This window comes from Manihot esculenta, chromosome 7 (genome assembly GCF_001659605.2).
Source record: "Manihot esculenta cultivar AM560-2 chromosome 7, M.esculenta_v8, whole genome shotgun sequence".
Taxonomy (NCBI): domain Eukaryota; kingdom Viridiplantae; phylum Streptophyta; class Magnoliopsida; order Malpighiales; family Euphorbiaceae; genus Manihot; species Manihot esculenta.
This window is the reverse complement of record NC_035167.2, coordinates 31,634,308-31,661,325: the sequence shown is the minus strand read 5'-3', so window position 1 is coordinate 31,661,325 and position 27,018 is coordinate 31,634,308. Positions and strand designations below refer to the sequence as shown.

The 27,018-nt window shown below is 32.8% G+C and overlaps 7 protein-coding genes across 8 annotated transcripts; all 7 read right to left on the bottom strand.

Annotated features, from left to right (window-relative positions):
* Positions 1–890: 890 nt before the first annotated feature.
* On the bottom strand, positions 891–1,863 carry LOC110618442. Of its 2 annotated transcripts, none has more exons than XM_021761573.2 (2): positions 1,254–1,863; positions 891–1,152 (listed from the first exon to the last, which is right to left on the bottom strand). In XM_021761573.2, exons 1-2 carry the CDS (start codon positions 1,815–1,817, stop codon positions 1,081–1,083), a joined length of 636 nt encoding a protein of 211 aa, XP_021617265.1. In that variant the 5' UTR covers positions 1,818–1,863; the 3' UTR covers positions 891–1,080. The 2 variants fall into 2 exon arrangements, with proteins under 2 accessions (XP_021617265.1, XP_021617266.1); XM_021761574.2 differs by having other exon boundaries at positions 1,265–1,863.
* A 1,052-nt stretch (positions 1,864–2,915) lies between these two features.
* LOC110618444 lies at positions 2,916–3,862 on the bottom strand. Its single transcript, XM_021761575.2, has 2 exons — positions 3,270–3,862; positions 2,916–3,172 (listed from the first exon to the last, which is right to left on the bottom strand). The coding sequence occupies exons 1-2, from the start codon at positions 3,843–3,845 to the stop codon at positions 3,095–3,097; spliced, it is 654 nt and encodes a 217-aa protein (XP_021617267.1). The 5' UTR covers positions 3,846–3,862; the 3' UTR covers positions 2,916–3,094.
* Positions 3,863–8,129: 4,267 nt separating this feature from the next.
* Positions 8,130–8,887, bottom strand: LOC110618470. The gene is made up of 2 exons (XM_021761604.2): positions 8,513–8,887; positions 8,130–8,382 (listed from the first exon to the last, which is right to left on the bottom strand). Exons 1-2 carry the CDS (start codon positions 8,852–8,854, stop codon positions 8,305–8,307), a joined length of 420 nt encoding a protein of 139 aa, XP_021617296.1. The 5' UTR covers positions 8,855–8,887; the 3' UTR covers positions 8,130–8,304.
* A 352-nt stretch (positions 8,888–9,239) lies between these two features.
* LOC110618534 lies at positions 9,240–12,185 on the bottom strand. Its single transcript, XM_021761677.2, has 2 exons — positions 9,794–12,185; positions 9,240–9,666 (listed from the first exon to the last, which is right to left on the bottom strand). The coding sequence occupies exons 1-2, from the start codon at positions 10,450–10,452 to the stop codon at positions 9,651–9,653; spliced, it is 675 nt and encodes a 224-aa protein (XP_021617369.1). The 5' UTR covers positions 10,453–12,185; the 3' UTR covers positions 9,240–9,650.
* Positions 12,186–12,477: 292 nt separating this feature from the next.
* LOC110619786 (auxin-responsive protein SAUR68) lies at positions 12,478–14,502 on the bottom strand. Its single transcript, XM_021763341.2, has one exon. It carries the CDS (start codon positions 13,013–13,015, stop codon positions 12,578–12,580), a length of 438 nt encoding a protein of 145 aa, XP_021619033.1. The 5' UTR covers positions 13,016–14,502; the 3' UTR covers positions 12,478–12,577.
* Positions 14,503–14,724: 222 nt separating this feature from the next.
* On the bottom strand, positions 14,725–15,898 carry LOC110619057 (auxin-responsive protein SAUR68-like). Its single transcript, XM_043958189.1, has one exon. The coding sequence runs from the start codon at positions 15,224–15,226 to the stop codon at positions 14,777–14,779; it is 450 nt and encodes a 149-aa protein (XP_043814124.1). The 5' UTR covers positions 15,227–15,898; the 3' UTR covers positions 14,725–14,776.
* Positions 15,899–17,219: 1,321 nt separating this feature from the next.
* Positions 17,220–24,333, bottom strand: LOC110618641 (protein-tyrosine-phosphatase MKP1). The gene is made up of 4 exons (XM_021761818.2): positions 24,158–24,333; positions 21,173–23,869; positions 18,575–18,754; positions 17,220–17,579 (listed from the first exon to the last, which is right to left on the bottom strand). The coding sequence occupies exons 2-3, from the start codon at positions 23,678–23,680 to the stop codon at positions 18,698–18,700; spliced, it is 2,565 nt and encodes an 854-aa protein (XP_021617510.1). The 5' UTR covers positions 23,681–23,869; positions 24,158–24,333; the 3' UTR covers positions 17,220–17,579; positions 18,575–18,697.
* Positions 24,334–27,018: the final 2,685 nt, after the last annotated feature.

Below are 27,018 nucleotides of genomic sequence, written 5' to 3'. Positions count from 1 at the left end.
CAATTGAGAGAGAAAAGAACAAATAGAGTAGTTGTTATATGTTATACGTCATTAAAGAACAAATAGAAAAAAGGAATAAAAGCGTCAACCTTCCAAACCAAGCTGAAACTCTATTCTTTTTTGATCTCAAATGATCATTCTCATTTATCAATAATGTATTACTATATTGCTATAGATTGAGAATTTGCAGATAATAAAAAATAGCTTAGATGGTTAATGAACATTAAAATTAAATTTATATGAAAATAAAAGAAAAAAACAAAAATTGTACTAGAAAAATTAACACTCATCTTCATGTACAGTCAATATAATGGCAAGAAAAGCACATATGCATTTGCTATATCGATCTAAAACTTATTTTACCATTTTTTTTTCTTCCTTAATCTTTTTGCTTTTGTGCCAAATTAATGGAAAAAAATTTAAAATTAACATAATTAAGTAAAATGAAGAGTAATTTAATAGATTTTGTTATAATTTAAATTTTAATTGTATTTGCCACATCACATATACTTATTTTGCCTTTATCTTTATAATAAAAAAAAATTATATAATACAACAGTTCATAATTGATATAATAATTTATTTATTTTTAATAAATATAAGAAAATTTTAAGTTACTATTTTTTTCCTCTTTATGTTAATTTATTTTTCATTTCATATATTATGATATAATTGAGTTGCTATATATAATGGTTGTTCTCTAAATTAAATATTTTCTTAATAGATATGTAGGGTGCAAAATCAGATTAATTGAATTAATAAATTTCAGATATTAAATAATTTATAAAAAATAATTTATTTACCTAAAAAATAAATGTTTTAAACAAACATAAAAATTAAAATAGTTATCATTAACATAAAAATAAGCAAAAAAAAAAAGGCAAACTTGATTCATAATAACCCAAAATAACCTAATTTCAATCGTCCATATATAATAGAAAATCATAACACTGGCTAGACAAGCAAAAAGGCCCAAGAAAACAACCCCATGCTTCAACCATCGACCACAAAATAAACCCTGTTCTAGTTCGCTTGCCCTGAACAAGAACACAAAAACACATCGGTAACCTCCTTTCTTCTTCATGGCCTTCCAAGGAAGACCCTTGTAAGAACTGTTTTAGATTGCAAAGATTCCTTGAGAAGCTTCAAAGCCTAGGAAATTATTAGAAAAATCAGACATATATATCAGCTACTATATATGATCAACAATGAGAAAAGCTCCAACAATATTGGAAGATGATTAGCTTAATTACCTCATTCATACCTAAATCGACCACCCTTTCTTCAAGCACACTTAAATCCTGAATCTTGAATTTGTTCAGTATTGCAATACTTGATATTGAAGACATAGGGCTCACCTCCAAATTGTCCATCACCATGTAAGTGATCACACCCTTCACAAAACCTTTCTCCAGCACGGCTCCATTCCGTGCAGCAGTGCAACTAGTACAAGACACATTTGGCTCTTTAGCCGCGATGTGTTTACAATGTGGGCATCTGTATAGTCTCGAAGGGAGTTCATCACTGGACAATAAGAGGGGCACTTCAGCGGCGGAGATGGAAACTGTTGGCTTCAAAATGGATTCTTTGATCTGAATTGTTCTTACGTAAGATTCACCGAGTTCATTAAAGCTCTTATACAGATTCCCTAGGCAACCCACCATGTTTTGCTCTGTCAAGAGCCTAATGACAGACCCTAAAGGGAGAGCGAGGAGATACAGAAGGAAATCAACACAATCTTTTCCAGCTTCTGCAAAAATAACCTTGCGGTTCTTGCTGTCTATAAGAAGCTTCAACGTAACCTTGCTGGATGCCATGTTGGGTAAAATTTTGCTTTAAGAGGTTATCTGTTGATGGTTCTTTGGAGCATATTTATAATGGAAAAGGAGCAGTGGCAAAAGCTAATACGCGTAGAGCTTCTCTGCATGGGGAAGAACGAAAATAAAGTTGAAGCCTATCCCATTTTTCGGCGGGTTAAATTTAGTATCTTGGAAATGAAGTTACAAATTTCAAATCATCTAGAGCTCCACAACGCTGCATGGGGAATTAATTTACGTCGGAAAGATCCATTGCATGCAAAATGGTTAGTATATTGAGCTATATATGCTACTACCGGGGGACTAGGGTCCCCACAAAAGTTATGTTATATTTAATTTTATTAATTTTTTTAACTTTTAATTTAAAATTTTAAATTAATTAAATTTGATTTACTAAGGTTTTAATTCAACTTTCGATCTCGAATCGAGGTGCACCATATTATTTATACATAAGTTTGAATCGAATTTGAATTTGAATTCAAATTTAAATTCAATTCAATTTTCGTATCTCTTTAAATAATTTTAGCTTAGTCATTGATTATAAATAGCAACCATAAAAATCTAAATTTAATCCTATTATCTAGCTAGATTTTGTAATAATGATTCTTAATTACTATTTAAATATTTTTCTCATTAAAAAAAACTAATTTTTCAGAAATTGTTAAAATATTCATATTGTAGTTATTTTCAAATCACAGTCTAATCAAAATTAATTATACAAAACTTGAAGTAAGCATGAAAACCTATACTTTATAATATTAAGTACATTTAATTTATATTTGCATTAAAATTTATTAATAATTTTAAAAAATATATTTAATTAATTCATATATTTTGACTAATAATTTTAAATGATCTTAATAAATAGTGTATAATATAAATTAGAAATCATATAAATTTAAAAATTGTTCACTCTTTATAGTTTTTGGAAAGCAAATTTGATTAATATCTTAATAAAATAATCTTTTATTAAATTATAAATGAGAAAGAAATATAAATTCCTTTTTTTATATATATTTTTATCACAGTCGATTAGCTTTATTTGCCATAGCAAAGCAATTGATTCTGTGCTTAATTAAGCTGTACGTATAATTAATTCATACTTAATTCCTCACATAGTAGATTTGAAAGCAAACTGAGATTCCATAATTTCCACTGTCCAAAAATAACAACATATAAGAAACATGCTTCAACTCTGGACCAAAAACAACCAAAAAGACAAAAGAAATCAAACCCATGCTTCAACTCTGGATAAAAACACATCGGTAACATCCTCATTATGCATTCATGGTTCCAAGGAAGACCCTTGTAAGAACTGTATTAGACTGCAAAGATTCCTTGAGAATCTTCAATGCCTAGGCAAATAACAAATCAGACATTAGAGAAGGCAAGCTTTTGATAGTTAATTATATATTGGATGTATACACTATACGTGAAAGGTGGATAGCTTACCTCTTTCGTACCTAAATCAACCACCTTTTCTTCAAGTACACTTAAATCCTGGATGTTGAACTTGTTCAGTAATGCAATACTTGATATGGAAGACATAGGGCTCACCTCCAAATTGTCCATCACCATGTAAGTCACCACATCCTTCACAAAACCCTTGTCTTTAGAAGCCAAGTCCTCTTCATCATCTTCATCATCAATGCAATTAGGACAAGCCATGTTTGGGTGTTTAGCTGCTATTTGCTTACAACATGGGCATCTATATAGTATCGAAGGGAGTTCAGTAATGGGCAATAAGAGAGGTACTTCAGTGGCGGAGATGGAAACTAATGGCTTCAAAATGGAATCTTTAATTTGGGTTGTTCGTAAGTAAGATTCACCAAGTACGTCGACGCTCTTATACAGATTCCCTAGGCAACCCAGCATGTCTTGTTCTGTCAAGAGCCTAATGACAGTTCCTAAAGGGAGAGCGAGGAGATATAGAAGGAAGTTCACAAAATCCTTGTCAGCTTCTGCCAAAATAACCTTCTGGTTCTTGTTATCTATGAGAAGCTTCAAGCTGACCTTGGATGTCGCCATGTCGTATATAAATTGGCTCTAGGCTTAGCTCCTGATGTTTCTTAAAGGCATATATTTATAATGGAAATGAACAGTAGTAAGCTATAGTGCCTGTTGGGCTTCTCTTCTCTGCATGGGGAATGAAGGAAAGTTGAAGTCTTATTATCTCAGAGACGAAGATAGAAATTGCTTTATCATCCATAATCTTATATATCATATTATCACTCATCCACTTTAAATAAAAATTGAACCTAAATATTTAATTTGATTTTTCTGTTTAGTTTCAGCTATATATAATTTTAAAAAATTTCCCATTATTCATTTAAAATTGATTAATTCAAAGAGAACGGAATTGAATCAAAATTTCTCTCATAAAACTATACCATATTTCAATACTTATATAAAATTCAAAACCTTAACTATTTAAGACTTCTTTTCTGCTTCTTTTTCTATTTTTAATTAAAATAAATTATAAGAAAAAAAAAAGCGAATTTAATCTCAGTAAAATTTGAGATTCATAGTTCAGCTTTAAGTAAAATAAATTGATTTCAATTAAATTAAAAAAAAAAGCAAAATATAGTTAATAAAACAGTAGTATATAATATAAGGTGCTATATAATTTTATTTATTTTTTATTTTAAAATTTATAATTATTTTGTATTAAATTGGTACTTTGCAATTTGTTTCCATTAGCGAATAATATAAAATTTTGACACTGCCAAAATATTGTTGGGGTTGTAAATATTTTTATTATTATTTTTAATTGATAATTTTTTTAAAAAATAAAAAAATAAAATATTATATATAAATTGTTTGTCAGCAATATTTGACGGTATTAAAAAGTTAATAATTTGATTTTTCAAAAGACTAAAATTAAGTTTAAAGGGCTCGTTTTCGAAAGTTTTTCCCTGATCAGAATTTCAAGAATCGAGACAACATGCGTTCTCCACGTCTGCCCAGAGAGCTTAAACCAGAAGAGCCTACCATTAATTCTGAGCACGTCTCCAAGAAGATCAAGCACGGGGATAATGACCCACCTCTTATGCAGGCAAATATTTCCTTCAGAGGTGAAGTTTTAGGAGCTACTGGTTTGAATGTTGATCCCGTCGATGATCAATTTTCAGAGTCTGATCTTGTTTTTGACGATATGGAAGTACAAATTTTATTAAAAGGGATAGTACCAATCATCTCTTTCTCAGACGATCTTGAAAATAATCTAGCAAAAAGATGGAGTAGAGTGGTGGTGATCCGTCTTTTGGGATGCAAGATTGGATTCCTGGCTTTACAATCAAGACTCCAAAACTTATGGAAGAAGGCATCCTTCAAACTTCTTGATTTGGGCAATGATTTTTTCTTGGTAAATTTCTCCAACTAAGTAGACTTGAAGGCCCTTTGGTCATTCTTGGAAGCTATATCCAAGTTTAACCACGGAAGCCTTCATTTAATGTTGCTACAAGCATGATAGACATAGCTGTCGTATGGATAAGACTCCTAGGCCTTCCTCTTCATCTGTACAGCAAGAAAATGCTGTACAAATTAATTGGATCGTTGGTAGGAACCTTGATCAAAATTGATGAGAATACCACAACAGCTTCACGAGGAAAATATGCAAGAATGGTGGTTGCCGTCAATCTCAATAAACCCCCTATTCCTAAAGTAGAGATTAAAGACAAAATTCAAATTATAGAAAATGAGAATTTACCCCTTATATGCTTCCAATGGGGAAGGGTTGACCATTCAGTACCAACATGCATGTTTAAAGAGGTTGAAAAGGATATGGAGACAATATAAAATTTAAAAGAAACGATCACGCCACAATAACCAGAATCTGAGTTTGGAGAATGGATGATGGTGACTCGCCGGGGAAGAAAGAACCAGAGCAGGAAAGCTTTCGATGCAGATAACCAAAGGAACACTGATTCTCGATTTGAGATTCTGAAAGAAACTGAAGTTGTGAAAGATCAAGCCAATGAATCTTTGCCTCCAAAGATTGTGATTCAAAAAGCTATGGAACCTCAGAATACAAGAGTTAACAATGAAAAGAGAAAAGGGAAATCAATAGCACCAATCAAACCTGTACATGAGGGCTTGAAGGGTAATCCAGTGATAATTGAAAAAGATAGAGGAGAATCATCTAAATCACGTGCTGCTATTCTAGCTCCACCACAACAGTCCTTTACAATGCACTCTTCACATGAATTCACGTGGAATCGTCCTTGGCCGGGCGGAGGGAAGGTATTGCAACCCGGGCGGAGGGAAGGTACTGCAAGGGGACACGTGCCGTATCGGTGACCGGAAACAGGGTGACACGTGCCGTATCGGTAACCAAAAAATGCTTTGAAGGGGATGAAGGTACCGCAACGGCGCAGCCTTTACCCTGATAAAGGGAAGCTCCTGTCCGCCGCTGGTTCTTGGATCCAAACAAACATACGGTAGTACGCATTGATACCAATGACCAGGTGACAAAATAATTTAAAATATATAAATAATAAAATAATAAAAAAATTCATTCTTTATCTTGTAACCTCATCTCCTTCCTAACCTTAATTTTAATACTATTGGAACTAATTAATTTTAATAAAACAAACATATTTAAAATATCGCTAATTTTAGTAATTTTTATTTTAATATAATATTCAAAGTTCTATCACCCTATTTATTTTTTTGTCAATTTTGCATTTAATGAAATTTTTTTTTAAATTTATGCTTTGGAAATATAATTGATAATATATAAATAAGAGGATTTTCTGAAATCATGATATGCGTTTGTCATGATAAGACTGATATAAAAAGGCTCTACAGACTTATCCGGTTAAGTTATAGTAAAACTCACCTTTACAAAGTCGAATGAGTTTTAGACTAGTTAATATGCGAGTAATATAGAAAGCAAGTTTCTCAAAATTCAGACGACCGTGACATTTTTTACCGAACTCCTTATTAACTGTCCATCATTAATGAGTCATCTGAAATCTCTAATAAAAAAAAATTTTTAACTTAATAATAAAACCAATAAAAAAAAATGACACGAACGATTGATAAATACGTGACAGACTAATCAGAATATATATATTCATCGAACGTTTTTTCTCACTGATAAAGAAGAATCCAATTAGTCTTCTGTAACAAAAAAATTTAATTTTTCCAAAACGAAAGACCCGATAAACCCTCTCATAATTCACTCGCATTTACCTCGTTGACACACTAATCTCATTTATCAATATTGTATTACTGTATTGCTATAGAAAGAGAATTTGCAGATAATAAAAAATAGTTTAGATTGTTAATGAACATTAAAATTAAATTTATTTTACCTTTTTTTTTTCTTCCTTAATCCTTTTGCTTTTATGCTAAATTAATGGAAAAAAATTTAAAATTAAAATAATTAAGTAAAATGAAGAGTAATTTAATAGATTTTATTATAATTTAAAATTTAATTATATTTGCCACATCACATACTTGTTTTGCCTTACACTTTAATCGGAAAAATTATATAATACAACAATTCCTAATTGATATAACAAATTATTTATTTTTAATAAATATAAGAAAAATTAAAAAATTAAGTTACTATTTTTTTCTCTTTATGTTAATTTATTTTTCATTTCATATATTATGATATATAATGGTTGTTCTCTGAATTAAATATTTTTTTAATAGATATATAAGATAAAAAATTAAATTAATCGAATTAATAAATTTCAAATATCAAATAATTTATAAAAAAAATAATTTATTCACCTAAAAAATGAATGTTGATGCCATTTGAGTATAAATTGGCTTTCAGAAGTTATCTGTTGATGATTCTTGAGCGCAAATTTATAATGGAAATGAGCAGTGGCATTATAATACCTTGATCGTTCTTTGCGTGCGGAAGACGAAAGATTTTTTTCGGTTGAAGTTATAGTCACTGTATACTATGCTAACTCTCTAGCTGGTTCAGTTATTATCTCGTGAACGCAAATGGCAGACTCGTTACTTCTCAAGCCTAGTTTTTTTTTTTTTGAATGCGGAAGACGAAAGAATCACCCGTGACTGTAACTTGATCATGTGGTGCTCGACTTTACGGAAATGGTTATCTGCTGAATTAAGCATGATATAAAATTAAAATAATTTATAATTTTAATTTAATTTATTAAATGATATATTTAATATGGAAAAAAAATCAGAAATTGACTTGATCCTATAAATCTAGATCAAAGGAATTATTCATTAAATCATCTTATTGATATATTTTTTAAATAATGTGTCAATTTTGAAATTTAAATAATAAATTCTCTTTTATTCATTAAATATTATAAATTTTGAGAAAATATTACTTTTTATCCAATATCAATTAACCCCTGAAACTGTACCACAGGAATAACAAAAAGATGCAAAAACTCAAGACCTTCCAGTATATACAAGACAATTTCCAAACCAGCCACTAGTTCCCATCCCCTTAATCTCCTTTACATCTAGATCACTGCTCCTTATTAGCATCCTAATTCACCATACTTCCAAGAAACACTCTTGTAAGAACGTTCTTTGTCTGCAAAGATTCCTTCAGTAGCTTCCAAGCCTATACCCAAATAATACATCAAACATGATCAGCCACTTGGCTAGCTATGGTGTATCAAACCAATAGTATTAGAACATATGACCAAAAGGTAAAACACATAAGGACAATTAATGTAAGATTATTAGCTTACCTCATCCTTGCCTAAAACAACCATCCTTTCTTCAAGTTGACTCAAATCCTGGATCTTAAACTTGTTAAGTAATGTGACGCTAGATATGGAAGACATAGGGCTCACTTCCAAATTGTCCATCACCATGTAAGTGACCACACCCTTTACAAAACCCTTCTCAGTATTACCATATCCAGAATATCCTGAAGAACTGCGACTGGAACTGGCCGGTAAAAGAGGTAATTCAGCGGCGGAGATTGAAAGTTGTGGATTCAAAATGGAATCCTTAGTTTGAGTTGTGAGCATGTAAGATTGGCCGAGTTTGCCAATGCTCTCATACAGGTCCCCGAGACATCCCACCATGTATTCATCCGTTAAGATACTAATGGCCGTCGCTAAAGGGAGACTAAGTATGTATAGAAGAATATCTACAAAAGCTTTCCTGCTTCTGCAAAAATAACCTTGTTGGCCTTTTTGTCTATGAGAAGCTTCAAGCTAATATTGGAAGTTGCCATACTGGATGGTTAACCATTGACGTTTCTTAGAGGCGTATATATAATGGAAATGAGCCGCGACTGAGATTAGATAGCGGCTGCTGGGCTTCTGTGCATGTGGAAGACGAAAGATAAGGTTTAAGTAATAGTTGCTGTGTACTACGCCAACTTTCTGGCTGGTTCATTTATTATCTCGTAAACGCAAATGACAGAAAAACGAAAAGGGAAATGACAGAAATCTCGAATCATCAATGGTTAGTACTTGGAAATGGTTGACGTCTTAATGAATTGATTATCTGCTGAGGTATAATTATAAGAAAGAAAGTATACAACTTTTTAAATAAATCCATTACTATAAACAAGAGTTTAAGACTAGTGAGGAGGCATGCATGGTGGGAAGTCAAGAAAACAGAATACTTGAAGATATAGAGGAACATCTACATAGAACATATTTGAGAAAAGATTAATCAGCTCCAAAAGTTCAATAGAAGAAGAAATTAAAGCTTCTATCATCTGCAAGTTGGTGTTCCTAGCAAAACTTGCCTGACCAATATAATCTTTAGATAAAACATAAAAGATACTTCAGTCCAATGCTGCACCATCCTTCACTTCCTTCTTCAAAAGGAAAACATTGGTAAGAGCTGCCTTTGACTTCAGAGAAGCCTTCAACAACTCCACACCCTGAAGATACCAAAAAAATATGAATCAAAACAGACTTCACTTTCTTCTTCACTAATTGCAGAACTCACTAGTGACAATAACAAAAGTCTGTTGGACATATTATTTGAGACACAGTTGAGATCATTACCTGGTCAATCCTAAACTCCACCACCTTTTCCTCAAGCACATTAAATCCTTAACATTGAACTTATTTAATGGAGCAACACCAGATATCATTGACATTATTGACACTGATAAATCATCTGTCACCATGTATGTAACCAAGTCCTTTACATAACCTCCCTGGCTGGTTGAATTAGCTGCTGAATCATTCATTCCAATGAATGCCACTTGCTCAGACATATTATTTGAGCACCAGGGGCATCTGTAATCTTTACTATCTGTCACACATGGGTGGTGGTTTGGACAACGATATAGTAACTTTGTCTTGATTGGTTGTGGATTAGAGTCAGGCAGCAAGAGAGGAGCTTCAGTGGCAGGAGCTGGAATTCTGGGATTTAAAAGCGAACCCTTATTTTCATTTGGCTGCATATATGCTTCATTCAGGTTTTCAAGGCTCCCATAGAGATTTCCTATGCAGCCTACCATGCTTCCATTTTTGAGAGCCTTGATAACAGTACCAATAGGCAAAGAGAGAAGGTTGAATAGAAAGTCCACAAAACTTTTTCCTCCCTCAGCAAAAACGACTCTAGTTACTTTCTTATCAACCAATAGCTTCAAGCTCAGATTTGGGGTTGTCATTGTTGATGCTCCTAAAATTAAAGGTAAGCTGAAGTTTAGCTTCATGTTCGAATATTCTTTGTTAGCATTAAAACGCAGTAAAGAATGCTAAGGCTTTAAGAACTGCATATGCAAAATACGTCATATGACTTCCAAATTACAACTTTATTCTTCCAAAACAAGAAAAGTGAAGATTCTGATGATTTTTGGTTTTCCCTTTGTTTCCCTGGAAACTTTATCCCCAAAATTTTGTGTGTAATAGCAAAACTGAACTATTTCACCATTAGCCATATCTGTCAACCAATTAGAACGGTCTTCTATCCAACTTATGTCAATAATGGTTGCATGATCTGGTATTAAGTTCATCAACATGATGGTTATGATCATCTACCTTAAATTGTTTCCCATCCACTAAAATCAATTTGAATTCATTTAGGATTTCCAGTTTTTGAATATGGTGATTTATATAGTATTTCCAACTTCTATACACTCCCTCACACAGAGAGTTGATATATCTAAAGTCATCAATTGTATAATGAAAGGGTTGAAAGTACTGCACAATGAAATGTAATACTGTAAAGAAAGCAAATTCATCACAGTATCAAAACTATAACAGGAACATTCTCAAGGGAAGGAGATCCCACAGATCTTGGGAGGTGGGGGGACATTGGATCCAAAACAAGCAAAAAAAAAAGAGAAATTTAAATGATAGAAAATAGTATACAAATCAAAAGCCACACAAGAATACAAGAAGAAACAAGAAAGCAGAAGGTATGAAATTAAACAAAAGAAATACCTGGTTTCCCTTGTAATCACTCCTCCAATACAAAGAAAAGAGTGAACTGAGTCTCACTCCACAGATAATCAGAATAATACAGTCAAGAAAAAGCCCACAAAATGGTGAATTTTGCAATCCAAAGATAAAAAATCAGTACTTTAATACCTGATGAAAACCTGCTCTATTGTTTGATCAGCTAGAGTCTGGACTGCTCTGTATTAGATGTCTCTTTCAGTTGAGTCCGTCCTTGACTGGAGAAAAGGACGCGTTTGCCTGGGAAAGCACAAGGCTTAGCTGCACTGTAATAACTAAAAGAAAATGTTTTTAATGTAATTTTTTTAGTTCAATTTTTCAGAACACATTCATGGCAGAAACTCTGCAAGTTGGAAACAAATATGTCTGGAAACTGCCAGACATATAGATAGAATTGTTACTTTGGATGCCAAACTGGAGTTAAGACCAATGTTTTGGAATTCTAACGGAGAATTTTGCTAGTTCATGCAACTTTCTAGGTTGAGAACCCAGCATGTGATCTTAACTGAAGGAAAATAGTAGGCTTTATCAAAAACCCATGAACCAAAGGAAGTTTCTTGGGCTCAAAAAGGGTTTTTAAGACTCCCTTTATTTCATGAAAAATATTTTTCAGGAAAACATTTGACCATTATAAGAGGAGTGAATATGCCTTAAGCCACTAGACAGAGCTAGGCTTGGCGAGTGAATATGTTATTTGAAAATTCTAATTGATTTCTGGTAAATGTGTTGAAAATATGTTAATGATGATTAGGCTCATAACAAAAATTTTATTATTTTTCTCAAATATTTTACACTCAGGGATTAATCAAACCTTGAAATGAGAGGAGACTAGCAAATATGAATGGTGATGATTGAGAAGAGTTTCAATGGAAAGCAGCAAGGACAACAATTCTTTTGATTCTAGCTCTGCTTTGTGAAAGAAATCAGAAGGAATTTTCATGAGCTTCTTAAGGCTAATAATGATTATTGTTCTGTGCTAGATCTTAGCAAGATATTGAGTTCAGTGAAGAGCAAAGAACACTATTCCCTATTTGCAATCAAGAATTCTGCAAGAATTCAGTTCAATCATTTTTTTTTCCGACCAATTATCTTGTTTGGGATGAAAGAATTTTAAGAAATTTCATTTTTAAAATAAATTGAAATTAATATCATGCATAATTTGTAAGAATTCATTTGATGAATCGTTCCAAATGGAATAACTAGTAGATATCTTTAGTCATCTCCAATTCTCTAGAAAACAACAGTGAATGGTTGTAGAGAGAACGGAACTCAAAATGATAGGAAAGAAAAAAAAAATGATTCTTTTTTTTCTGAAGATTTGTGATAAATAGTATAAATGTACACTTGCATGCCTTGTTAGCAAATCTAACTCTTAACTCTTCAAAAACTACAAATTGGAAACTGATTGCTTGATACTTGATCTTGGTGACAGAAAGATGGTGAAAAGCAATGGCTAGATATGGACATCAAGAAAGCATTCTCCACATCTCTAGTAACCTTCTGTTTGATCAAAGTGATTGCATATTCCATAAGCTCTGCATCACATGGCAGTGAGAGAGGTCCTTTGCTTTGCAATCCAAACTCTTCTTCTGCCATATTGAATAGCTCTTGAATCATTTCATTGTTAAGATATTCCAAAGGAAGAAGAAAACGTTTTTTATCTACTGTGTACACAGCAAAATGGCCCTTCTCAGCCATTGGAGAGCTGCTAGTATCTGCGGTTCCAGTAGTTTGTGGCAATGCAATTCTTTTTCGCTTGATTGCAGCCAGTTTCTGCCATTTCCTTGCCAATTTGATGAGTTTCTTGGTGCTGACCATCTTGTTACTTTATAAACTGAATGGAAAGCTTTGTGGGAGAAAGTGGTGGAAGGCTTTAGATTTTGAAGTGCTAATGCTAAGCTTTGTGATGGGCAATAAGGCTAAATGACCTGAATATATATATTCTCAGGAGAGACACAGTTCCTCTCTTGGAGACCCCACAAAGGAGATGTACATGGGAAGCAAAACCATGTGATAGATGGATGTAGAGGCATCTCTAGGAGGTGGACATGTTTGCTTGTGATTGATAATCATCCCATCAAGGTTGAGCAATATCTGATTGGTGTGCAGACCTCTGATTTATTGGTAAAATCAGGTTAGGTTGTGCAAGTGTGATTTTGTTATCAACATGTTATGTGGTGGAGAGAGGAAGTTGGGTCCCATATGTCCAAGAACTGCCAAAGCAGGTATCACTAGATTCCTCATTTCTTGCAGACATGCCTAATTAATGGCTCATATTAAGATTCAATGAACTTCCAAAAGATTGGCACCTTTGTATCACGTAAACAATGCAAATGCCGCCAAGAATCTAATTAGTCTTTTTGCTGTTAGTTATGGCTTGTAAGTTTATGGCTTGTTCTTGATCTTTATGGGAAGGCAATGAACAACAACTCTTTGCTATGGAAGTAATTAATGCTCTCTAAATCTCTAGTAGCCTGCTGTTTGATCAAAGCAATAGCATATTTGATAAGTTATGGGAACTATTTCCTCTCGAGTTAATTTTTGTGGATGAGTTAGATCTGACCATGGCAGTTGTGGCTCGTCATCACATGGCAATGAGAGAGGCATTAGAAGTAACTTGGCCATATATTCTTAAGATCAGAAGCAATCCATTTTTATATAGCACCCACATGCTGGGACACAAAGGGAGCATAGCCATGTGATGGATGCATGTGAGAAATTGTTTAGGGCGTAGGCATTGTTGGTTTAACAATCCACACATCCAGGTGGAGCATAGTTTGTCTCATATCTTTATCTTGTTTGCCAAGTAGTTTACTAGAAGTATAGATACCACAAAATATGTGAACCACAACAAGAACAGATTTAAATTGGTTATCTGGTGTATCCATTTAAGCTGATGATGATGTTGTGTCATTGCACATGTCTATTTTAACTGTGAATAGTTAAATAATTTAACAAAGAAAATACAGTGATAAGACCATTACAAAATAGAACCTTTGAACTCCATCAATAGCCGGATGTCATTTATGTTTAACAGCTTATAAACTACAAGGGAAGAAGAATTTTCTTTGTATTCTCTATCTCTCTCTCTTGGTTCAAGGACATTGCAACTCCTGTTGATACTATGGACATACAATAGCTAGCTCAAAACTATTAAAAAACTCAGGTTAACTATTCTGGATACAATTATGCCATTAGATTCTTCATTTTTCACGAAATGCACATGATGGCCTATAACATTCAATGAACTCATATGAATTTATCCAGAAAATATTATAAAGTGATTTGAGACACTGATGTTGAGGATAAAGATACAAACAAAGGAAGACTAGAGCTAAACTTTGATGAGTTTGGGACTTGTAAAGTCCCATAGAGATTAGCAGTTGAACAACACCATAGGTGGTAGCATATATCTTTACTCTTAGCCATCTCTACTTCTGTGGAAACCCAGAGTGGATGGAGCTAACTGATCTACTGATATCATTGGCAGTCAGAATAAAAAATATCTTGTGGAGACAAACCAAGCCTTACAAAATTAACATTGGGATTTCTGATAAATTGTATAAATGTATATTTATATCAAAAACTACAAATTGGTAATTGATTGCCTGGTACTTGATCTTGGAGACAGAAAGATGATGAAGAACAATGGCTAGATATGGACATCAAGAAAGCTTTCTCTACATCTCTAGTAACCTTATTTTTTATCAAAGCAATTGCATATTCCATAAGTTCTTTGTCACATGGTAGTGTGAGTGGCCCTTGGCTTTGTAATCCAAACTCTTCTTCTGCCATGTCGAATAGCTCTTTGATCATTTCATTGTTAAGATAATCCAAAGGAAGAAGAAAACGTTTTTTATCAGCTGAGTACACAACAAAATGGCCTTTCTCAGCCACTAATGATGTGCTACAACTGCTAGTGTCTGCATCTCCATCAGTTTGTGGCAATGCAATTCTCTTTCGCTTGCTCGCAGCCCGATTCTGCCATGTCCTTGCCAATTTGAGGAGTTTCTTGGTGCTGATGATCATCTTGTTGCTTTATAAACTGAAAGGAAATATTTATGTGAGAAAATAGAGGATAGCTTTGTGCTTTAGAATGATAAACACTAAGCTTGTGATGGGTAGTAAGAAGAAATGACTTCACTATATATATTCAAAGGAGAAACACAAGCCCTTTCATGGAGACCCCACAATGTAAGGTTACATGGGAAGCAAAACCATGTGATTGTAGGTGGGCATGTTTGCTTGTGTTTGATAATCATCTAATCAATGTGGGGTGATATTTATATCCATTTGAAAAATGGATGATACACTGATCTCTGATTGTTGCATTCATTGAATAGTTATCTAAACTGATAAAAAGATTAGGTTGAACCACAATCTAAATATTATCCCCAATGGAAGATATTGTCTTATCAGAATCTTAAAACATCAACTGAAAATTTAGCACACTCACCACATTTAGCATTGGTCAAATAGTTAAATTATCCAAACCCACAAAAGAGGGTAGTGCCAAAACAGAATAAACAACATCAACCAATCACAGAAGGGATATTGTAAACATGTCAATTCCTGCTAAGACAAGGTCAAAGTTTCACATAGCTTCAACTTTCAATTTGCAATATGCAAAACCCATCAATATCAATAGCAATGAAATAAAAATTATAGGATAGGATGGTAAGTTCATAGTACCAATACATAATTGTGTTATACCTCCTCAATCCCAACTGGAACATCTTTTCCTTAGGTTCACCAAAATCCTTTCAATTGAACTTCTTTAGTATACAAGAACTATATCATTGGCATTTCTGACACTGACTGATCATGTATGCATGTACTCCCTTCACAAACCCTTGCCTAGAAGGAATAATAATAATAATATAATAAGCCATTCATGGAAGGAATTGCTATTACAAATTTGAGAATTACTTTCTCTGTGATGGAATTTACAATAAAAAGAGCACATAACTGCATGTATAATTGTGGCAATATGCAAATAAGACTTTTATCAAAGTATTGCACGATTTTGGTAGTAATGGGAAGTTCATTTGCCAATTCATTTGCTCATAAACTTCTCAAACAGTATTTCAAAATTTAATTGTATACGATTAAGCACATCAGGTTGAGGATGATATCTTAAGAGGTTGACCATGACGTGAAGCAGCAAACATGGAGGCTTGGGCTACATTTGAGGATGATTTCGGTGGAGGGTTAAAAAAGCTGAAGGTAGTAGATCCCGGTGCTGTCCAACGCCTCCCACGTGTAGATCAGCACTGTCTTTCTAGTCTGGTGGTGGCTTCTATGTTGGGCCCAGCATAGGAGGCTGTGAGGCTGCTCAGCTCTGAAGAAGAGCTCGTCACTTAATAAGGCGACAGGCTGTAGTAATTAAGCTCTTATCGGTGTTCTTCTTTGGGTACTAATCCAGTGTTAAGCTCCTTCTGTTGTCGGTATGACAAGGGCTGTGATGGATTGATTATTGCTCAGTCGTCTACAGTAGCTTGTGATCGAGTGCGTTGTGCCCATGGGTTTTTCATCCCGCCCATTGATTGTATGGGCGCTGTGATTTAACTCGGGAGCTCTTTCGCCGGAACAATTCGTTAGGTCTGATTGGGCTTTATTTGTTTTTTCTTTTGTACCGTGAGCTTTACAATTGATTTGGCAATTTAAAAATAATAAAAAAATATATTAAAAAAAAAACATAAACTTACCAATAGTATCTATGGTATTTTATCTTTTACAAAATAAATATTACTTTGTAAATAATTACCATTAGGTGAATTATTAAAATCTGATTTGATGTTGAAACGTAAAATTTAAAAACCAAATGCATTACAATCAGAATAACTTGTTTATGGAACATTATGCTTCACATTTTTAGCAGAGGAGCTTGTGCCTGCCCACCATAATGGGCAAACTACCTAATACAAAGTTGGTTTCTTTTTCTTTTTCTTTTTTTTTCACCTTTAGCAATTTGTCTTTGAAAGAATGGCTCATCAAGTTATCAAGTAAAACGCAAGCATTCTACATAAAAACTGTAATCTGAAACCCTGCTGTTGACATAATAAAAGATTGTCTTTGCCACGACCACCACTTCCACATCACAGCATTATTTACAGGAGGCAAAGTTATAACCATGGGAATTCACAGGGATTAAGCACACAATGCCTTGTACCAAAACACAGATTTCAGAAAGAAAAAAGATAAAGACGATCAACTACCAAGGTAGAATTCCAAAAGTATCTATTTCCTCAAGGAATTTGTTTCTGACAATAATGAATATACAAGAACATTAAATTTGTGGAACAAAATGATTCAGTTACGAGGGTGTTACACAACTGTACAACCAGATGAATAGCCACAGAAAACCTTAGAAAGCAGCCACCTGCAAACGTACATGATAAACTGTCATAATTAGAATATGTAATGCAACGTTCAGTCGTCATATATGACATAAGCGACAGTATTCTAATTTCATGATAACATGCTTCAGATGAAAATTTCAGTATTTCGTTGCTTTAGGCACAGAAAGGCAGGTGATTTTAGCGAAAAACACTCGGCAGTTTGCACAAGTCCTCCCATAGCAGTACGGCTGATGGGTACACTTCCCTAGTTACCTTGAATTTCCAACCTCAGAGTGGAATTAAAGTAGGGGAAGCAAACAAAGGAAAATTACTAAAATTGCTTTCATTGCTTGAGAAAATTTGTATATGTTGTTTTATATGCTTCTTCAAAATCAAGGCAAACATAAAGTGTTCGTGTTTGCTTGGGCCTACTCCTGCTTAGTGGAGTAGAACCCAGGTCCTAGTTCAACTCCCAACTCCCCCTTTCCCCTTACCTACTGATTAAAAAAAAAAATTTAAAAAGAACAAAGACATGTTTGCTTGGCATACCAAGGGACTGTGTTCACTCACTCAACTACTGTCTGTATCTTTGTGTTGGAATAACATTGAAATAAACAGAACTAAAGCAAGACTTTACAAACAAGAGCCTGCAAAGTGCCGGCTAAAACATATACTCTAAGAATTTATGCACAACCTATGCATGCCCCAGCACTTCAGGAAAAAACTAGGAAAAGAATTCTTCCTGATAGTGTCAGAATTAACTCAAGAAGTGGCAGAGCCTATTCAGCAATACAAAGCTAATATAAAAAAAAAAAAAAGTACCTAGCCACCTGCCACATCAACATGGCACTCCTATAACTCTGCGGAAATAAAACTGATCTCTCAATGGAAACATTTGTTGTGGCATGTAATCAATGCACAGTTTTATGATTAACCAAACCAATATCCTAAAAGCTGCATGCACATAAAATGCAAAAAATAGTTCATGGATAATGGTGTAATTTAATTGAGTTCAATACAGAGTACAAATGATTACCTCACTGGTTTTGCCACTAAAGTTAATTTTAATGCTCGAAACTTGTGTGTAGATTAGGCCAATTGAAGTAACTGAAAGAAGATTTAAGCTACGAATTGCAGAATCATCCTTGATCACAGCATGCTATATTGCACTCAACAATGCAAGAAGTTCAGCTGGTTCTTCACCTTCCTTGATAAACTGTTCATTATCAAAATGCAAAACGCACAGTTATAAGCACAGTACAACCGCTTTTAATTAAAACATATATTGCATAGGCAACTTTGACCCCATATGTTCCTCAAATGAGCACGTTATGGGATGATTTTAGCATCCAACAGATAGAGGCAATTGTCAAAAGCGCAAAAAGAAATGGTGATGCAAAAACAACACCATTGGTAAGGAATCAATTAACATGAGAGGGGTGCAAAATAAAGGGAAAAAAAATGAGAAACCGTAACAGAACCAAATAGAAGAAGAAAAAATATATATGAAACTGCAACAGAACCAAAATAGAAGAATTCAAAATTCAGCAAGATAACCATTGAGCATTTGTTTTCTATAGTTTCAAAGAATTCATTTACACTTCCTGTCTATGTTCCCAAACATAAGATTTCTTTACTGATGGACCAACATAATCTTTCACTCACTTTGCTACATAAGATTAATTCTCCTTAAAGATTAGCATTTATTCTTTTTGTAGAAATATAATATTTTGTTGTTGTTAACTTGTTATTCTCAATAGAGATTACAACCTATGTACAGGTGAGAGACCGTATCTAAACAGGAAGGAAAATAAAGTCTATGATTATACAATCCTAAGATTAAGTAACTGATCCATTTATCAATATTTACTTCTTATATTAACAAATTTACTTCCTATAACTTATAACACTTTTTAATGAACAGTAATAGAAACTAAAAACCATAAGGCAACAGCTCCAGGCCTGCAACAAAAGAATTCTTTTTTTGTTATTATTTTTCTTTACCACAATGAAAGTTCATATTTCATGACATTCACATAGCAGGATTTAGCTAAGTCCAAACTAACCTTCTATCTAAAGTCTAAACTAAATACCATACATATCAGAAACTCTACATTGTTGTTTCCCACACTGAGAACATGTACATAATTAAGATGGAATGATCCAGAGCCACAAAAGAAAATCAAAGGGGGAAGTTTATCAAATTTTATTAATTCTAAATATAATAATCTCTCTAAAAATACCAACTTAACTTCCTAAATAAAATAAAATACTATTTTCAAAAAATAATAAAATCCTAAATAATATAAACTTCCCAGTTAATAGAAACCTAAACTTCCCAAAAATCACAATGAAAAATTAAATAATAGAAAAGTTTGATTCCCTTGACTGCATAATGTGGTTAAAACATTTTAAACTCAGCAGCACGAAAGGATTATGCATCAGAGACCACATCCTTCCTAATATCAATTAAATTGACTATTTTTCTACATGTTCTGCTATGGCAGCCATGTAAAGTTTCTCACAGAGAGACGGCAAGCACTCTCTGGAGTTCTTCACATAAAGAAACCAAGCACTGTACAGGAGACTAAGAATCTAAAATGCAATAAACTGTTCTAAAAATCTACTAAAAGCTCACTAAAAACTTAGGATAGCCATTGAAGCATCTTTATTGTCACTGCTAAAAGATATTATATACAGGCCTTCCACATAATTCATCCTAGCAACATCAAAAACCCCGTACCTTAACTTATGGGTCTAACACTATGACATTGCCCCCCATGGCAAGATTGTTCTGCAGGATAAGAGTATCTACCCTTACACTAACATATCTTTTGGGTTGGCAAATCACTGGTTAGAATGAGCACACAACAAGACCATCCTGTTGTTAACTTAATGGAGATTGTAGAGGACGGAATTTGCAAGTCACTAAACTCCTACAACTGCCTTCTTCAAATTCAATAGTCTTTGACCACCACTTGCAAGTATATTATGACATACATAGTACATTCAAGAAAACCCATGTTGTCTGCATTGCCCAACAAATCAGATTACAAGACAATGCAGAACACAGTCTATGCTGATCCAACTCACGCAAACAAGAGAATAAACACACGCCTGGCCATGCAAATTAAGCACCACAATATCTTGCCCTTGTTAAAGATAAATTTCAAAAACTAATCAATATAAAAGTCCAGCATTATATATTGCTTAATAAATCCCATTCACAGGTCATGTAAGGTTTCCTCATAATTAGTTACAGACTAAGATTTAGTTAAAACATCTAAAACCATTGCAAGAACAACGAGAATTCACACACCATTTCCTCAGGCAAGGGATTAAACAACTTTATCACAGCCTACCAAGATTTTTCTACTTTCATACTTTAATTGCCAACTTCCATTTTTAGAAGACTGAACTTAGAAAATCATTACTTTAACAAAAAACAATGAAAATGATAAGTAATGGACTTGGTGATAAAAAATCACCTTTCAATAGAAATGGTACAACACAAACATAACAGATGACATGGCTAGACTCTAGGTAACTAATATAATGCACACATCAAAGGAAACAATACAATTCATCCAAACAAAAGATAAGACTGCACAAGAGTTAAATAGCAATCACATACCTTAACAGGGAGATCCTTTGGAAGATCCATTCGAGTAAGAACATGACTACCAACTTGATTCCAGTCAATATATTTCCCATCCGTTAATCGATTGCTGCAATCTAACTGAATCAGGCTCTCATCAAAAGGAAATAACCTTCCTATCCAAAAATACAGAACCCTACTCCCATCTCTGCCTAAACCTGTAGTTGGCACTAAAATTGCAAAAGCAGCTTTAGAATCCAAGTCACCAGTACCAAAAGTTGCAATTTTTTCCAAATTGGGCCAGTGGAATACCAATGGTTGCACTAGGTTACGATCAGATGTAGCATTTTCCTCTTTCCCATTTGAAGTGGAACACCCCATGCCATCTCCCACAACACAATTTCTACCCGGTCCATCACAATTATTTACAAAGGAGGCTTCTCTGCCATACAAGTTAGCACTATCTACTCTATCTTGAGATATATTCAACTTGCACTTTTTCATTGGATCTTGGTCTTCTTTAGCACGGTTCTCAGACTCTAAAACAATTTCTGTACTATTTGAGTTACACCAGGAAAAAGACGCATTTATCCTAGCATCATCTTCCTGGAAGGCAAGTGAACTTGGAGGTGCGTTAGTCATCCGCATATTATCAGTCATCACTGGCAGCTTCAAAGACTTAGACAAGCTACCTCTGCGCTCTGCAAGTGAAAGTGAAGATTTTTTAGATGGAGAGGAAGTTACTTGGGAAGATTGATTTGACATGCTATTGACAGCATGAGATCCAGGAGCGTCAGATGGTGATTGAAAAGAAGAAGAACCCTTCAATGAGAGAAGAGACAAATTAGAGAAGTTAGAAAATGTTGAAGACACAAGAAGAGAACATGAAGCTGCTGCCGGGGAATCTAGAGAGGATTCTGAGAAGTACTTTGAGCTGGTGCTAGAATCAGAAGATATGGAATCGGGAGAGAGATAAGGAGGAGAAGAGGATGAAGATGAGGATGACATTGATGAGGATGGTGATGAGGAGTGCACGATCATCATAGAATCTGAATATACCCTGGAGAGGAATATCTTTGGTGCTGAGACAAATTCCTTCATATCGACAGGGGCAAACTTTCGCCTTAGCACACTCCAACTACTTTCTCTAGCAGGAAGGTGGGTTTCATGTTCATTCTCTGATGATGCAAATGCAGGCACGAAACCTCCCTTGATTGCTTTTTGGAAAATCTCAAAGTCGATATTGTATGCATCGACTTTTCTCTCACCAGAGCAAATCTTAATTGCTGCTTTCCCATTATCCACTCCATTACTAGATTTATCCATCAGAGGCAGATAATTTGAAAAAGCATCCCAAAAATACGCTGGTTCCTCCCCTTCTTTGACCACTATTATTGGAACTTGAGCTCTCTCATATCGAACAATCTGACAAACAGCCCCTCTAGCATCCCTTTCCATAATGGCCTCACAATTTTTACCAATCCATATATATATAGCGGAAGGAATTTGAACAATGAAGGCACCTCTAGAATCCATAGCAGAAGGTGAAGGATCATTCAACATTCTAGGGACAAGATGCAAGGGATCATATGGTGAATGTGGAGCAATTCTATACATCCTCAATAATGAACTAGGACTAAGAGGGAATGCATGAACTCTCTTTTGACACTGTAATAACTGGCATGCAAAACCCATATTTGGGTCAGCAATCCCTCTCGCTGCCTTGACATATTGAAAGGCATCATCAAAACTCTGACCCTCTCTCCACATGAGATATGCAATCACCAGTGAAGTGGACCGTGAAACCCCTTGGCAACAATGTACAAAAACCCTTCCACACTGCTCCCTTACATCCTCAAAATAATCAAAAACATCATACAGAATACTTGTGATATCCTCTGAAGGACTATCCTGCAACCACAAGGTCCTATACACAAAGTCAGCCTTGAAATACTCAGGACAAACAAAACCCACACAATTCAGCACATGAGTAATCCCATTTTGTTTCAAAATCTCCCTATCCCTAGCAACTGCATCCCCACCAAGATACACATGCTCTGCTACCTTCGAGCATTCTTTATCAAAGAAAGCAATCCTATCTCTTTTCACTAACCCGGCATTCCTATCTGGGTTTCTTTGAATTGAAGATAAATCCAGTTTCAACCTCTCACCACTCTTGTTACCACTTGGGGTGGTTGGCTGAGGCCACTCGCCTAAATCATCAGAACCCGCTTTTGGCCACTCATCTAAACTTCTGCGGGCAATTGACAAAGGCTGCAAAGGTGGTAAGCATGACCGTGCTTTAAAGTTTTGTTGGGAACGTGGGGTTAAGGGAACAGGATACCTACGGTTTTCCACATTATTACTATTAACAATATCATTACCACTTGGATCCATAGCGCAGTCTTTCTCATCCGCTTCAGGGTTTTGAAGGGCAGTCCTAGAAGAGGACCAAGAAGCGGAGCGCCAGAACATTTTGCGGGACCCAGCAGTGGAGGGAAGCTGGCGCGGAGCCAGAGGATTCCCATCCTCTTTACCCACCATTCCCCTCTCCACTTCAAAAAGTTCAAAAAACGTAAGATTTGAGCCAAACTGAAAAATCGTCAATCCTTCTTCAATGTTCTTTTTTCCAATTTGTCTAATTGGATTGGCGAGTGACCGTGAACAGGTTAACTAGAAACTAGAAACGAAGGCCCATACCAGATCAAGCAGTGTCCTACCAACACAGCGTCACTGCAAGCAAAAAGCAGCAGAAAATCAAGCATTTCAGCGCCAAAACAAATTGAAACAGAAAAACAAAAGTACATGGCACAACCAAATCAACACTAAATTAACAATTGACACCTGGAACTAGAAATTAACGCTCCCATTAAAGAAAACCAGTTAAAATTTCAAAGTAAGAATTAAGAAAACGCAACAAATCACATCCTAGGGTTTTCTTTCATATTTTTCTTTCGTTCTCTTTCTCCTGTGATACAAAATTTGAAAGAGTAACCGAGAGATATTAGATTTGATACTTACAGAGCAAGATACGAAGGAAAATCAAGGACGAAAGGAAGATTAACAGGAAGAAGAAGACGGTATCAGGAGGAGCTGAAGAAGAGTTTACAGGGCACAGAGAGAGAGAGAGAGAGGGGGGGGGCAGGGGCAGCAGCAGTCTTTTTCAGTTGAGACTTGCTTCGTTTATTGGTGCGCTAATATAAGCTTATCTCATATAAAAATAACTCTAACAGCTTTTAAGTATTTATACTCGAATTTCTACGTTCATTCAATTCAATACGTTTGAAAAAATAAATAAATATTTAATTCAATAATTACTAAATTTTTTATATTTATATCTGGAATTATTTTTTGACCAGTTATATATATATATATTAAAATTAAAAATTTTTCTAAAGCAGACTCTTATCAATAGATTAAAAAGGAATTAGCAGATGGTATTTTGAAATTTAGTTAGAGAATATTATTATTTAATTTTTAAAAAAATTTATTAGGTAGCATTTTAATTTAAAAAATTATTAAAATGGTACTGATTTTTTAAAAAAGTTATTAATCAAAATTAATGAAAAGAATAATTAATAAATTTTTTAAAATATTATAAATATTTTAATATATTTTTAAAATTAAAAGATTAATTAATAAATTTATCTATATTATATGAATTAAATAATAATTTTTTATTTAATTTTTAATTAAAAACAAATTAAATAACTCACTTTTATCAGATCGTAATCCTGGAAACGTTTTTTTTTTTTCTAGAAAAAAAAAAAAAGAAAAGACAGTCAAACTAAATGATATTGGAAAGTAATTCAATTACTTTAAACGTTTTATAGTTAAAATATAGAAAATCAAAATTAAATTTTAATTTTATAGTAAAAAATTAAAATTAATTTTTAATACTTTTAATTAGTAACTGATGTTATAATTAATAATAATAATTTTTTTACTATATTTATTAATTGATGGAGATTTCTAATATTATATCTATAATTTTTTATTTTCTTAAATAGAAATTTAATTACTTCAAGTTTTTCATTTGTTTAATATTTTTCAGACATACCAAATAAGGTAAATAAAATTTTAATTTCCTTTCACATTTGCTTGCCTCTTACTTCTTTCCCAATTTAGTAATTTAAATCCAAAAATTAAAACGCAATTATATTAAAGAAAAATTCAAATTATCTATGAGATAATCTCTCTTTTTGAATAGTAGTTTTTTTTTTCTAGAATTATTAATGGTAATATCATAAAAACTTGAATTAGGTTTCCAAATATACATGGATGGTCTATTAATCTACAAAAGATTTCATTCACCCTTTACTTGCCTACCTTAAATAAATAAAAATTAAGTCTTCATTTTATTTTTATTATTATTATTATTATTTGGGTGTGTATTCGGTCGATTCGGTTTAAAATTAAACCGAATTGAATAAATTAAAAATTAAAATTTTAATATTTATAAAAATTGAATCGAATTGATTTTATTAGAAATCAAACTGAATTAAATCGGTCTGATTCAATTTGATCGATTTAATCTGTTTGAACTTTTAATAAATTTTTTTTTATTTCTTACACTTTATTTTTAATATTTAAAAATTTAATTATAATATTTTAATTTTGATATAATCTAATCTATTTATATTATTGAAAATAATATACTATTATCACTAATCAGTTTGATTTGATTTTTTTTATTTTTATGATTAAAACCGAACCAAATTGAAATAATTGAAATTTTTAAAATTAAAAATTAAATCAAATTGAAATAATAAAAAATCGAACTGAATTTTTCAATTAATTCGATTTGATAAATTTTTTCGATTTAAATCGAATATTACTCAGTTTAATGATTATTATTATTAAAATGCTAAAAAAATTCAATTATCCTCGAGATTATCTCTCTTTCTCAATAATATTTCATTCATTCATTTTTTATTATCTCAAAATTATTATTTTCTTAAATCATATGATAACATATAAATAGACTATAATAATTATATTTTATTTTATTTTATTTTTAAAAAATCTCTTCAAAATTTCTTAATATTTAATAAAATTTAACATTTTTAATATAAATATAATTAAAAAATTAATAAAAAATTATTTTTTAATATATATAAAAAAATAAAATAAACAAAATTTATAAAATAGATGGATTTTCAGTAATTATTAATGGTAATATCATAAAAATTTGTAATTATGTTTCCAAATATGCATAGATGGTGTATTAATCTACAAAGATTTTTTCACCCTTTATTTGCCTACCTTAATAACCAAAAAAATAATCTTCTTTACATTATTATTATTATTATTATTATTATTATTATTATTATTATTATTATTATTATTATTATTATTATTATTATTATTATTATGCTATGATATCATAGAAAAATTCATTTATCCATGATAGTATCTCTCTTTTGAATAGTAGTCTTTTTTTTTTCTCTAGAATTATTAATGGTAATATCATAAAAACTTGTAATTATGTTTCTAAATATACATAGATGGTGTATTGAACTACAAAAGATTTCTTTCACCCTTTAATTACCTACCTTAATAACAAAAAAATGTATTTTTCATTATATTATTATTATTATGAAAATTATTAATTATTTTATGTAATATAAAAAAACTCATCGGTTAATTTATTAATTAAAAAAATATACTAAAAAATTATTAATTCTACTAGTTAATTTTTTTTTATTATTATAAAAAAATTTAAAATGTTATTAATACGAAATGATGATTAGTATATGATGAGTGTTGGACTTTTTCTATCCTGAATGAGACTAGATCCAAGAGAATAACGTTTTAGTTGACCGACCTAACATTTCAAATCTTGATCCGGACACACGGGGCAGGTCAAATCTATCGCAAGT